This window comes from Prinia subflava, chromosome 13 (assembly GCF_021018805.1).
Source record: "Prinia subflava isolate CZ2003 ecotype Zambia chromosome 13, Cam_Psub_1.2, whole genome shotgun sequence".
NCBI lineage: Eukaryota > Metazoa > Chordata > Aves > Passeriformes > Cisticolidae > Prinia > Prinia subflava.
Window position 1 is genome coordinate 7971855 of NC_086259.1, and position 14423 is coordinate 7986277.

Sequence of the window (14423 nt, forward strand, 5' to 3'; positions counted from 1 at the left end):
AATATAATACTGTTGGTATTTATTCATAAGCATTATTCATAAGCAATAACCTTAATAGTATTACAGTATATTAAAGCTAGACATATATATGCACATAAACAGATAGGTTTACATTTATTAAAAACGGATTTTTTTTTAAAGGCTTCATGTAAACTGGAAAAAGGAACAGATCTCTACACAGAAATACCAGAACACCATTTTTCATGTCTCTTCTAAGTCAGATGATATTGGCTAGATTCAATTAGTAACTATAGTAAATGGATAAATTTCCCTGGAAGCATGTCTTGGGATTGATACTAAAGACCCATGTATGCTATGGAATGACAGTTTGCTTCACTAGAAAATCCTGAAGATCCAAAGCAACTGCAAAAATATTTCAACACATGGGTATTTTAAAGGCTAATTTGAGAACAAAACCTAAACCATAAATATTCCATAAGGGGTGGGAAGTCACACTTATTAGTTAACAACATGAATAACACAACTCATCTCCACAGATTCTGTCATCTGACCAACAGAACAAAAATGTATCAGGAAATGAATCAGGAGGCTGGTCAAGGAATTAGAGCTGTAAGAGCAAGCTGAACAACAAGTCAAAGAGGTGACAAGAGCACAGACAATTGCAGGCTGAGTGCAGAGAGGCATCTTCAAGGAAAACAGGCTGTGGCAGCATTGAGTGTCCATACTTACTTCATTGGGAGCTTAACACGGGGCTTAAAGTAGGGCTCCTTCTGGTCAGCCAAAAAGATCACCAACTCATTTCCTGCCAAGGCAAGCAAGACCATGAGCAACAGGGGAGCACTGGAAATGGCTTTACACAAACTCAACACTTAAACAGCTCTGCCACTAATGACCATTCCCCACAGCAGCAAAAACTTTGAAAGATGTCTCATACCACTACTCCCTCATCATTCAAAAGGAAGCAGGAGGAGCATTTATTCAACACAACTTCAAGTCAGTAGTATCTCAAAGGAATGCTAATATCACAAATCTTCTTTGTGGGTTTGGTGTTAGAACTTTCTCTCTGTTATTTTTATTACATTGCTTAAAATAAAACTTTCTGTAATGAATTAAGAAATATCACTCATGGAAAAGTAATAGGCAGCAGTTCCACAAAACTAATTAAAGGCTAAAAGCTAACTCAAATTCGTTCTTTTAATACTGCATCTCACATACCGGGATCTGATACTGCTTTCTCATGTCAGCTGCCCAACGCACTTTCAAGGAAACTCAGAATTTACTTGGTTCCCTGGAGTGGTTGCTCATTTAGAGGCAATGATACAAGCAATATTTCATTATTTTGAAACAATCTAAATAAAAGCCCATATTTTATGTTGCAGAAATAACTGAAATTCAGAGAAGAAAAGAAGAATCTTAACCTCAATGATGAAATACAATTTTCAGTCAGTAAACCACAATACACATGCACTTATGTCTGTAAGTAAAATGCAGCTCACAGTGCAACAACTGTCTTTTTTCTTTCCCTCACTCTCCAATAAACCCAGCTGCAGCACCACAAAATCATTCTCTATAAAAGAATAATTCTCAGGCTCCAAACTTGAGCTACCACAGTACTTTTTAAGAGCATTGTTTTGTGGCAGAGTTCACAGCTGTGAAGTAGCAGAGAATACAAAGCTCCTCACTGTGAAACAAAAGGCACCTGCCACAAGCAGAGGAGGAGGATGAGTAAATGCACAGGAGCCCTTTCAGAGAGGAGACACCAGCACAGGCCCGGTGATGCTGCCTGGGCTGCAGCACAGTCCCTGAGGAGGGAGGGGGCTGGCACAGGCTGGGGCAGGAGCCTGGGGCTGCCTCAGCTTCGGCCAGCACACCTGGGGCTGCGTGCTGCACCTGCACTCCCACTGCACACCTCAGACACACACCTGCCTGGCACTTGGTAATGGCCAGGGGGAAGAAACAAATGGGGTTTTACACAAACAGGGTTCCAAGTGAGTTGCAACACTGAGAAATGAGATCTTTTGGTTATTAAAGATAGAGATATAAAAATTTCATCTCAGTGCTCATCAACAGTCAAAACAGATGAACTATTAAAAATTATTATATGAACAGAGAACAGAATTACTACACCACTATGATCAATCCTAAATGCTGTTTGCAGTTCTGTATTCTTTCTAAGAGGACAGTAAGAAAATAACTAGTGCACTGAAGGGTGTGAAAAAATAGGAATCATTTCCATACAAACAATAATTATGCAGATTAGAGGTCTTCAGGCTGAGTATCTGTATGATATATATCACACACACACATATATGTGTACATGAAATAAATATCACAGAAGTTTCCCCAATTGCCCGATGAAATGCAGCAGGTGAACAGGGGAATGGTCACTCACTGCCCTGTACTACCAGCAGAGGCATCAAGCACAACCAGAAGCTGGAACATGAAACAAGCAACCAGCTTGAGCCTCCCCACTGACCTGTTACATGCACAGACTCACAAAACAGGTAACTGTATGCATAACTCCATTTATTTATTCTGAGTTTCAAAAAGTGGCTAAACCCAGAGTCTACTGGTACTTTTGAACTGGTCTTGCAACAGGATACTTCTGGACCTGGGTTACCCCTTACATTCAGTGAGTTGCCATTTCTTACAAAGGTATGAGCACAATCTGACTTTCTTTTATGCATCTGAGCATACGTAAAATTACTGCCATTCACCTGAAGTAATGCAAGATCAAAAAAATATACATATGCACCAAAAGGTCCAAGACATCATCCCCATTTCCTTATTCAGGGTCAGGATTATTAGGACTGGGCTGCTTTACAGACTCCAGTTCCTCAAAGTCTGGTGTCATCTCCAGTGTTCACTTCCTCACGTTGCTTAAAACTGGCTGCCATTTATCCCACCATTTAGAACTATTACTTTTTGTTTGGAGAGTATTCTGTAGTTACTTTTCATCAAGACTTCAGTTATTATTAAAAATAATGTTTTCAACTACATTATTTCAAGCTGATTTTTACAGTATCACCCAGGAAAATGATTTATCAAGTGCTGCTATAGAGACACAAAGAAATCACAAATCTCGTTTCCGAAAGTTGTAACTATTCAATTTTTATATGCACTCTTCTGAAAGACAAGAAAACAAAAATTCAGTCTCTTATCATGGATATTCATTTTAAATCTGACCATTTTTTCAGCAGATGAGCCAGTGGAGCATTTCCAGGGAGCCATGCATTTCAATAACTCAACTAGATGGGAAAGTCACTCACGCTTTACCAAAGCTACTCAGAAAAACATTTCTGAGATTGAAGGAATAAAAAAAGGTGAATCTCAGAATATATTTACAATACTAATGTGCTTCAAGAAAGTAAAATAATCCAAGACTAATGTCCACAAGTAACACTGACCTCTGAAAATAAGCCTTGATTTGAGGTCTCCAGTATCTGAAGCCTTAAGAGAAACTTGTGGCAGGTGACAGCTGTGACAAATTTCTCTACCCTAACACTTTAACATAATGTTCAAAGCAGGATAATGTGATTTTTTTCCTCCACATCTGCAAAATGTTCATCTTTGTTTCCAAAAAAATTGTGAAAGCAGGAGCAAAACAACAACTTGTCACCATTCAAGTTGTAGGATGAAGTCTCTAAATTATTTCACAACCATAAAATCAACTTCAAAGAAAAATGCGCCCTATACGAACCATTCTAGTGCACATTGGATATTGTATTCCACACAGGGAGTACCTCGGGAGCGACGCAAGTGTCAGTTTTATCCTGAAAACAGCGTTGTGCTCCCCGCGCCGGCACAGCCCGGGCCCTCAGGCCGTGCTCGGGGAGCGCGGGCAGCCGGGACCGCAGAGAACCTCAGGGACCGCCGGACCCCCGGGACCAGCGAGCCGTCCCTCTCCGGGCCGGGCAGCTCGCTCCGCCGGCCCGCAGCCAGCCCCGCGGTCCCCACGGCCCACCGCTCCCCCCGGGGCTGCCGGGGCACGGCGGCGGCACCCGGGGCTGTTCCCGCTTGGCTGCGGGGGACGAGGAGCCCGCCTCACACAGCCCGCGCCCCCGGAGCCGCCGCGCCCGCCGCCCGCCCCGCACTCACCGCCGCGCAGCACGAACAGGTCCGTCTGCTTGTCCGAGTTGAAGTCGCCGAAGGCTGCCAGCGTCCCGCGGGCCTCGGGCCCGAAGAGCTGAGCGGTCACATTCTGCAGGGCGCGGGCGGGCCCCGCCAGGGCCAGCAGCAGGGCCAGGGCCAGCAGCGGGGCCAGCGCCGGGCACGGCCCGCGGGCCCCCATCGCGCACGGCTCGCCCCGCCCGCGCTCCGACGGCGGCGGGGCGGGCCCGGCCGCGCTTTGCGGCAGCGGCGGCGGGGCGTGCGGCAGCGCTTTACGGCGGGGCCAGGCAGGGCGCGCGCGGCGCCGCAGCTGCGCCCGCGGCCGGGAGCGCTCCGCCATGGCCGCGGCTCACATGGCCGACGTGAGCTGGAAGATGCTGGAGCTGCGCGCTCGCTCCAAACGCTCAGGTCTGACCTCTTGGCTTGCCCGGGAGGAGCTCTGGGGAACCCTGTGCTTCCCGTCACTCACCGCCCCGCTCCCGCAGTCCCCGCTCCCGGCCCGGGGCTGTTCCCCGTCCCCGCCGGGTCTCGGTGGCGGTGCCTGGGCGGTCCCGGCCCTGAGGGGCGCGGGGTCAGCGCGGGTGGCGGCCCCGCGCCCTTGGCGGGCACAGCCCCGGTGCCGCTCCGCTGTCCCCTGTGCCCAAAGGCAGCTACCCAGGGGTACGGAGTGTTGCGGTTGTGGAGGAAGTGTTTAGAGGAAAGCCCCAGCTTTTGCCAGGGCTCTCTTGAGTAAAGGTAACAGCTTTACAGCGTGGGAATTGCTCATTCTGAACGTAGACTGTGCGGCAGCTACACTCTGGCCTAAACCAAAGGGTGATGTTTGCCCAGTTAGCCTGAATTTATAAACTTCAAAAAACTTGGGGTTTGAATTATTTTTTTTTCTAAAGTAAAATGCAGTCATAGTAGGGGTTTAATTGTTCTAATGGAGAAAGTTTTTCAGACGATCTCTGTGTTTATCTATACGCCATACATGCTTATAAAACTCAGTTGTTACTTATTTGCATGTTTGGTTGGTTTTGTTGTGCTGATAACTAATCAGATAGCATGAGGCTACAGCGGGGCTTTATGGGGGCACTGAAGAATTGATTGTTCAAAGACTGGTGTGGTTACTCTGGCTTTAAAGGTTTAATTTACGTATAGGTCTATTGGCAGGTCCCACGGTTGCAGTGCCCATAGGGAGCCGTGACTTTGCGGCCGGTTCCGGTTACAGGGCTGGGATCCGCAGCGTGTGTGACACCCCCAGAGCTCCGCGGGGCCGGGGCTGAACTCCCGAGCCTGGGAACCCCCGCAGGGCCAGGCCTGTGTCTGCAGGAGGCTTTGCATGGGTTCGAAAACTTGGCTGTTTCTTAGCTGCTGCTGCTGCCCGTTACTTTTTTGTTTAAAGTATAAAGAATTGTTTTCTGAGCAATGACATTGCTATTGTAGTTCACTTCATTCTTTCCCAGTTCATACAGATTTTGTCCAGAGATTGTCTAGAGATTTGTTGATAGCGTTTTATATAACTCCTGAAGAAATTTTAGGAAATAACATGATTTATAACATTGTTTATTCAAGAAATAAACGTTATTTTAGATGAAAAGTTTTTCTGATAAAAAGGTTGATTTAAAAATCAAATTTTATTTACTATCTTTATGGTAGCATTCATAGCTAAAAATAAGAACAATGTTCTTATATTTCAAGTTTACTGCTGCATCTTTATGTTGTAATTTGTATAACTTCAGGGCTTTTTTCTTCCTGGCCCTAAGAGAAGGAGACATGGTTGGGATTATCATAAAAAGTGACAGAAACTTCCCCCACGTTTCAGCTTTGGCTGAGGCCTGAGCTGTTTTGTTTGGTTTGAGGGTTTTTTTTAACTAGAGTGCTTCTTGGAGTAAGATGTAGTAACCATGGAGTATAAAGACACGTGCCTGAAGTGCACCAGTGACTCATGTTTTATAGCCTGCAGCAATGGATCATGTCAGGCTCAATCCTGTAGGAGGTAATTTGTATCCTCATGTTTATGTGTATTAAATTATGAATTCCTTTTTTTCCAGTAAAACCAAATCTTATTCAGAAATTTTAATTTCCCTTCCTGAAGCAATAAAATACTGTTTCATTTGTTGCTACTCTGATTAGAAACAGATTCTAAAGATAGTAGTTGATTAATCTCAAGCCCCTAAAATTTTTCTTACTTTAAAAAACATAAACTTTAAAGATTTGGAAAAACTTGTCATCATGACAGACATGTTTTTCCTATTGTGTATCCTGAAGTGGAAGATGTCCTACCTCAAACAACTGAGATATTCTGTGCATTAAGTGATGTTTATGACTGCAAGAAACATCCTGGTGTAGATTTCACATGAAATGAAAACAGCACTATGCATAAGCAGAATTTTAGCTCCTTATCATTGATGTTACTTAACAGTTTAGTGTGGACTAGCTAAATATTTTTATTTCGTCTTGAAATGTATCAGATTGTATTCATCACCTTTTGGTGTTTGTAGCAAATTTGCTATTGAATAACAAAGCTCATGTCAAATATCCCAAAGACAGGCTTTTTGTAAACTGTGTCCTTTTACTCATTTGGAGTAAACAACTAAGTTTTATGGAAGTAAAAGCAAAATAAAACCAAGAGGTCAGTGTAGAAGAAGGAAACATAAGATGTAATGAAAGTTTGTGCTGTGCACTCTGTTGTGTTAATAACTCCACTAACATTGCTTTCACTTAATTTAATGCTGATTGCCTTTAACATTTACTAAACAGTTTTGAAAATTACTGTAGCTTAGCCTGAGACGTTTGTGATTAGCTGCACCAATTTGAAATGGCCAATTTGGATGATGACAGAGCCTCCTCTGCGTATGCTTTTTTAAAATTTGGTAAGTGTGCAGTTCTCTGTTTTGTTTTTGTTTGTGGCTATTTAATTCAACAAAAATACTGTGTTTTGTTTCATGCGGTGTTCTGTGTTAGTAGATTTTTAGCACTGTGCAGTAGAACTTAAAAATTTGAACTCTTTCAGTAGAAGTTTCTGAAAATTGTAATCTAGATTGAAATCTGCTGTCAAATCTTCCTGTTTTGTTAGTTTAGAAACAAAATACCTGTCAGTATCTCTCAGTGCAAGCATCTCTGAACTCAAATTTCTCTTTTAAGATGGCAGTCATGTGAAAGGTGCTTTAAGAATGCTGTTTACAATTGACTCCTAGAAAACCCTAACGTGATTGGTTTAGAGAAGTAAAATTTCTACTCAGTCATTGGTTACAAAGTTTGACATTTGGAAATTAAGTGGAAGCAAAGTAAAGCCCCCCGGCACAGCTTCTCCTCAGATACTACATGAGGTTGTCAAGACCATTACTGTGTATTTTGAAGGGAATTTGAGATGAGATGTATTCATATGTGACACTCTGGGATTAGGAAAACCCTTGTGTAGTCCTTGTTGAAAGTAGCAGTACAAGTGCTGGTGAGAGAGCCAAGGTAAGGGGACACAACTGGGTGGCTTGGACTCCCCTGCCCTGCCTGTGGCTTTGCAGTTTTGCCTCTCTCACCATCCAAAAATGTGATGTGGTGACACTTCAAAAAAGTTTACTCTTTTCTAATTATTGTATAGATACCTGATGTTTCTCATGTGAGGATGCAAAATAAACATTTTTAGTAGTTTTAACATCTATTGTTTTGAATTCTCAGAAATGGCAATGCCTGCCTTGAATATCCTGAATGGTTTCCTGTCTTGCTTGTAGCATTTACAAGGCTTGTGTGGTAGACTTTGGCATTTTGGTTATGTGAAGCTTCTGTGTACTGGCACGATGGTCAGTGTTTCATTTCTGGTGTTCAGTAGCTTTTGTGTGGTGTTAGTTACTGTAAATCCTGAAATCAGTAGTTTCCATTAAGTGTAATATACTGGACAGAGAACTGTCTGGAGTTGATTAGGAAATAGAGAAAGGACAAAAGGAATTGGTGCGTGTTTTTTTCTTGTTCCTCTGTGGTGACCAATGAGAGGAGCTGAGGAAATGGCTGGAACAGTGTCAGGGGGGGTTTAGGTTGGATATCAGGAAAAAGGTTCTTCACCCAGAGGGTGGTTGGGCACTAAACAGGCTCCTGAGGACATGGGCACAGCACCAAACCTGAGAGAGCTCAGGAAGAGTTTGGACAATGCTCTCAGGCACAGGGCACATTCTGGGCTTCTTCTGTGCAGGGCCAGGAGTTGGGACCTCAACAATTCTTGTGGGTCCCTTCCAAGTCAGGATATTCTATGATTCTATGAAATACTAGTTGAATTACTTGCACAGTATAACAGATGATTTTTCTTGATAAATGATAGTTTAAAAGCTTTGTCACTTCAAGGCTGTTTAAATGAAACTATTGCAAGATTTTACTCATTTTTACCCATTTGTTATTGTCACTCAACCAAGGTAATAATTCATTCCTTTTGCTTACTTTTGTTGTGTATTCAAATAGAGGAATACTTTATTACCTTTTGCATCTTCCTCTCCAAACCCTTCTCCTGGTGTTTCCTTACCTGGTTCCGCAGAACAGTTCAGTCTAGAAGGGTTGTCAGGATGTCACTTACTCCAGCCTCTTGCTCAAAGCAGGATCAACTACGAGATCTTAGTTTCCTCCTGTGTGTTGTGATTAAAAATCCCCATGTGATATCATTTCTTAAACTTTGCTGTGAGCAGAAATAAAATCCTCTGGTCCCAATGACTTCTGTAATGTGAAGCTGTCACTGCCCTTACCAGTGCTGGGTAATGGAAGTTACAGTGATCTGAGGTCCAGAGCTTGGCTCTGTCTCAAGGCTTTGATTATGTCTAGGCCAAGTGTCACATTAAAGGCTGTGGTCAGTTTTCATTCTTACCAAATCTACAAAGAAATCTTGTATTCTCAAGTTTTTTCTTTTGGCCTCGCCTGATTTAATTGTGCAAACAAACATTTTATTTTGTTCTTCTAGCATGTGAAATGTTGGAAATAAAGTTCTTGCCATGTTGTTTCCATTTGTTTGGGATTTACTTTGCGGAAGTGTTTGTTTATATTAGTTGTGTACTTAGAAAAATTTGAATAAACTGTCCATGTTGAAATATGCAAGTATTTATCCATAGACTTGGTACAGAATTCCATTTTAGTCCTATTTTTCTTTAATATCCACAATTACTGAAGGATGTGTGTGTGTCCAAAGCTTCTGTATATACGAATTTGGGAGCAGAATTGTTTTAAAGCCATTTTGGCCATAACTTCTGAATCCAAACATCTGGACAGTTCATATCTCTTCCCTGAAGAGCAGTTAATGCTAATCTCGGGTATAACTAGCATAAAAATAAGGTGGATGGGAATGTACTTTAACATCAGGATAACATAATATTTTGGGCCTCCAGAGGTTGTATATACATAGGATTGAAATTGCTTCCTGTTCTCTATTACTTTGAAAAGAATCTCTATCATTTTTAGTAATTATTCAACTTGAAGAGTGGTGAAATCATATTACTGTGGGACCTGTAAGTGGTAGGAAATGAAAGGGCATTAGTTTTCCTTCACGTTATGAATAAAGAGCATTTAGTCAGTGCAATGTCTGAAGACAAACAGGGATTTAATTGGACTTGGGACCAAGACTTTGAATGTTCTCTTTCAGACATTAATTATATGAATACAGGAAGTGACACTTTGATTTTCTATCAGTTTTTTACTGTTTTTGAGGTAGGTACTGCCTGCAGCAATGCACTTGTGATGTAAGGAAATAATGGGCACACTTCACTCTTTGTGGAAGAAAACCTGGACTCCCAAATACCCTATTTAAATGTTGGATGGGGTTGTTACACTACTAGACAGCAGAAGAAACAGTAAATCAACAAAATAGGTTTTTATGTTCTTCCTAGCATACCTGCTTGTTTACCTAAAATAAAACTCACACTGTATGGTTATAATAAAGTGATGTATTTATGAAAAACAGTATTTAAAATTAATGTCCTCATTCTGTTTCTTCTGAATGCTGCTGTACAAACCGAGACCTCCAGGGTCCTATTTGCATATGCCACTCTGTTATGTTTAGAGTGCTGCAGTCTTGCTGTTGTAATTTCTTTAATTTTTTTTTTTTTTTTTAGTTTGAAAACCTATTTTAAATATGTAATTGAAAATAGCTTTCTATGACAGGTTTTTATCTTGCTGAAATGAACTCAAATATATTTTGGATGAGACTGTAGACAGGATTTGTTTTTAGCCATCCTTAAAATAGCTTCCTCGGTGTTATGGGCTCTCTCCAGAAGCACAAGGAAGGAGCAGCTTTGTGTTTGTCCTGCCTGTTCCTTGCTTTGATTAGGTTGTGATAGTAAGGAAATGTAATTTACCACATGATTTCTCCAGGAGAATGCTGTAGACACCCAAGCAAAACATAAACTGTATAGATGCTAATAAGGAATTAATGAAGAATATGTGGAGAACTTTGATTTAAACAAGTTCTCCTCCTTGTAGTAGGAGTAATTTTAGGGAATCCTTCAAAAGCATAGAACTTCATTTTTTGTCGGTTTTTCAAACTTTGAATTAATTTCACCTTTCTGTTCCATCAGCAGTCTACTCTGACTGTTTTACTATATTTCTATTAAAGTTTCAAACACCTAGAATAATGTAATTTGTAGATGGTGGTGACATTTTCATGTTCTCTGTTCTGTTTAATATTCTTTCTGCACGAAGCTGAATTGTTTGAATGCTCTGAAATAGAACAATATGTTTGCTTTTTGTTCTTGATACTTCTGTTTTGTTTCTCTGTTGGCCACAGAGGGTCACAGATTGTCTGGTAAGTGTTTAAATTAGAACAATTTTAGTTCAGGAACTTTTGACTTGTGTGTGTGTGTGCCTGTGGATGCTCAGCTGTGTGTCCTGGTGCCACTGGGGTTAGGAGCCTGCAGGAAGTGGACATTCTGAACCTGTTTCACACATAGAGGATGGTGGATATCCACATGATATTCAGTTAGCTAATCTAAGAGTTAGAATCATTATTTTGCCTTTGAAAATCTCATGAGTTTCTCATAAACTTGCTGCTTTTTATGCACTGACTTCCTAAAGATTTTTTTCTTTTGTGTGTTCTGACCTTTCATTTCAACACTGTACAAAATTACAGTTACTGCAGCTCACTGTTTTGTGTGCTTTTGCAAGATAACTGAATTAATGGTATAACAGGATAAATTATGAATCATTTTATGGAGAAGGATTTATAGGCTAAAAGAAGTAGAAAAACAAAATGTCTTTGAAAAAGGGATTTAAATTGGTTCAGAATGTTCATTATTTATTTAGTTAGTTATTTTAATAGAAGATACAAAAGCTGTGATATGCTACAAGTTTTTCTTTTCCATTACAGAACAATTTCATTTCTTTTGACTTTGATTTTTTAGGCAGCTCAGATAAACTGGGCTGGCTCTCTGTGCTTCCCTTTCTGCCCTTTCCCATATGCAGGTGTTTATTTCTAATTTAATCTCTCCCAGTGAGGGAAGGCTGTAGGGGAGGCTCAGGGCTGGGAGGCATCACCAGGACACCCAAGCAGAGCAGACACCCAGGGCTCTGCTCAGGGAGGGGTGGGGATTTTTTCACTCCCATGATTGCAAAGCAAAGGTACTACTAACTTGGAGTGAGGTTTGCATTCTTCAATGGCTAGACATTTTCTTGTCTCCCCACCAAAGGACTTGATTCATAAAGCTTCTATCACCATTCCACACACATTCCAGTTAGGTTGGAAAAGACCTCTGGGGTTCTCAAGTCCAGCATTTGACCAAGCACCATCTTGGCAGCTGGACAGGCCACTGAGTGCTCCATCCAGTTGTTTCTTGAACACTTTTCTTTTTATTCATTTTGTTTTCTTGATTTCGTGGGGATGAGAGTCCTGTACATGGCCAGTCCCGTGTCTGATGCGTGGGGATGTGCTGGGATTGCCAAAGAGGCACTGTGAAAAGGAGCGCTCGCTGTGTCCTGCCAGAACTGCTTGGCTGGCTGGGCTTCCCTGGCACTGCATTCCCGGAGCTTTCCAAAGGGCAGCGTGCAGTCCGGAAAGGGGAAATTCTCATTCTTCCTGTTAGCACATGGCTCTCGTGGAGATCTGCCCATCCAGAACACTGAATAAAGCCCAAGTGATCTGTGGAGGAGAGCAGGATGTTACTCTGAAATTAGAAGTTGGAAATGGTTCAGCCTACTAATTTTTAACAGGTAGCTCATTTCAGCTCTCAGTAAAACTGACTTTTCAGGTGCAGATAGGGAGGCAGTCAATATGTGTGACAGTGGGAATGATAGCATTGTATTTCTCTGGAATATAGGTAATTTGAGGGCTTTGTTGGATAGATTGTTTAAGCTTTAGTAGCATGTGGGAACAAGCAACCTGTATTCTGACATGACATCAGCTGGGCTGGCTCTGGTGTGTACAGACAAGGTTGGGGTAGATGAAACACTGATGGTGTTGAACATTTCACCATTTTAGAAGGCAGGTAGGGCACTAAAAATTCAATATGGTCTACTTTTGTCCCTCTTCTGTTTCCCTAGATATCTTCTGGAATTTTCTCTGTAACATACTTAAGTTTTAAGAAAATGTTCATAGAAAATTCTTAATGTTTAATAGTTGTCTTCAATAATTAACTCTGTATTTAGGTAGTATTTGCTGTAGTTGAGTATCTGCAAGACACTGGAGATACAGGTGGAGGTCTGGTTTGTGTAGACAGGTACTATAGAAAAACTCTGAGGTTGTAAAGAAAACAACTTTTTTGTTTCAGTTGAAATTCAATAAATTGTGCTTTTGTATAACAACATGAAGAAATATCTTATTGCAGTAATTTTTAGTAATATTACAATTATGAAGCTGATTCTGATCTTGATTTTGGTTTTCTTTTTTCTTCTTATTTTAGGTTCAATTTATGAGCCACTTAAATGTATTAACCTTCCAAAGCCAGAGGGGGATACTCTGTGGGATAAATTAAATCATTACTATAGAATTGGTAAGTTAATGCTTGAACTAACCCAGGTGTGAGCTAGAATTGATATTTGCATGATAAATATTGCTACTACATTATTCCTACTCAGGGTTAGTTTTTTAAACTTCTGCTGGAAATTTGAAGGTGCAAAGAGGAGAACTGAGCTACACTTCTTGCTGGAAATCAAAATGACAGTTGAAAATTCAGCTGTAAGACTGGATTTAGAATTGTTTTGAATAAATGGGTTTCTTAGGATTGTAGCATTGACCAGATACAGCTGAGGAAAAATTTAAATGGACAAAAAGCTTTCTTGTAGTACTTGGAACAGTCTGGCAGGTGATCAGTTAGAAGTTCCTTTTTGTAATTAATGGTGCCATAATGTATTTTTGTGCTGAAATTTTGTTAGCTAATTTCAAGTCAACTATAGTGTTTTTCATATGATGTTATTTTAAGCCAAAACCATTAAAGAAGCAACAATTTGTTTTGATTGATTTGGAGTTTAGGAGATTTGTGTTATAATGAAGTCCTGCCTGTATTCTAAAATCAGGGATGTTTAATGGCTGTGCAACTGACAGTTTAAAATTTAAGTTTTACTCAGGCAACAGTACAGAAGAGTGAACAATTTCCCCGTCATTCTGAAAATGTGGGATGGGACTCCATTCAAATGGCTTTTTGAAGTGAAATCTGGGTTGCACCTGTCTGTCCATAGATGTGTTGCTTTTTGTAGGTGCATTGCTTTTAGCTTTCTCACAGAGGAGATGACTGTTAATTGGCTTTTTTAACACTCCACAGGCAGCAACAAACAAATCTGTGGTGGTGCTTGCTGTACATCTCAGGCAATTATGCTGCTGCCACAGTAAAAATCTGCTTTTGAATTTATGCTTCATTTAATATAATCTATATTGACTTTTCCAGGTAATATTTTATCAAGGCTTTTGTTATAGGTTATCAAGACACTAAATGTAATGCATAAAGCTGTAAAACATTGTAATTTTCATTTAGTATACTTAGTTTCTAAGTATTCTATATAGACAATAAAGAGGCCTTCTTAAAATTAATGCTTGATAACAATAAATTCCAAGTTCTGTGGAAAAAACCTGCTTTCCTGTCTTATGCTGAAGAGAGTAATGTTAGAAAGGTCATGTTCGAGGGCATTAAGCCCAGTTTCAATCTTGTAGCATTCTGGTTATATAACCTTAGGAAGACCAATTTCCAAAATACAAAATATTGAAGTACAAAAAGAATTAAAGTAATATTTAGGTTTTTTTCTAACTGAGTTTTGGCAACCTGAAAATTCCTGTCTTAGTCTCTTTTCATATCAAGACATTGAGTTATATAATTATAGTTGTCCTTTCTCGTTAGTTACTCCCCTCTACTTTTATAAATATTAATACAATCATCTGGCCTGAGTTAAAAATGTAATTTTTGATGAGTGTAGAGTTCTGG

At 40.6% G+C, this 14423-nt stretch overlaps 2 protein-coding genes across 5 annotated transcripts in view; one reads left to right on the forward strand and one right to left on the reverse strand.

Moving 5' to 3' along the window:
- The window catches only part of ITFG1 (integrin alpha FG-GAP repeat containing 1), a 72549-nt gene extending 68247 nt beyond the window's left edge, over positions 1-4302 (reverse strand). The window contains exons 1-2 of the mRNA XM_063410658.1: positions 4060-4302; positions 691-763 (exon numbers count right to left, since the gene is read on the reverse strand). Coding sequence (XP_063266728.1) covers positions 691-763; positions 4060-4252 — 266 coding nt within the window. The 5' untranslated portion in view covers positions 4253-4302. The remainder of the gene's footprint in view (positions 1-690; positions 764-4059) is intronic.
- Positions 4303-4328: 26 nt separating this feature from the next.
- PHKB (phosphorylase kinase regulatory subunit beta) overlaps positions 4329-14423 on the forward strand; it is a 71165-nt gene continuing 61070 nt past the window's right edge. Inside the window, exons 1-3 of one of the 4 annotated variants that reach the window (XM_063410655.1) lie at positions 4339-4479; positions 6832-6926; positions 12912-13001. In XM_063410655.1, coding sequence (XP_063266725.1) covers positions 6872-6926; positions 12912-13001 — 145 coding nt within the window. In that variant the 5' untranslated portion in view covers positions 4339-4479; positions 6832-6871. Of the gene's footprint in view, positions 4480-6813; positions 6927-12911; positions 13002-14423 lie in introns of all 4 variants that reach the window. The other 3 variants (XM_063410656.1, XM_063410657.1, XM_063410654.1) reach the window with 3 other exon arrangements.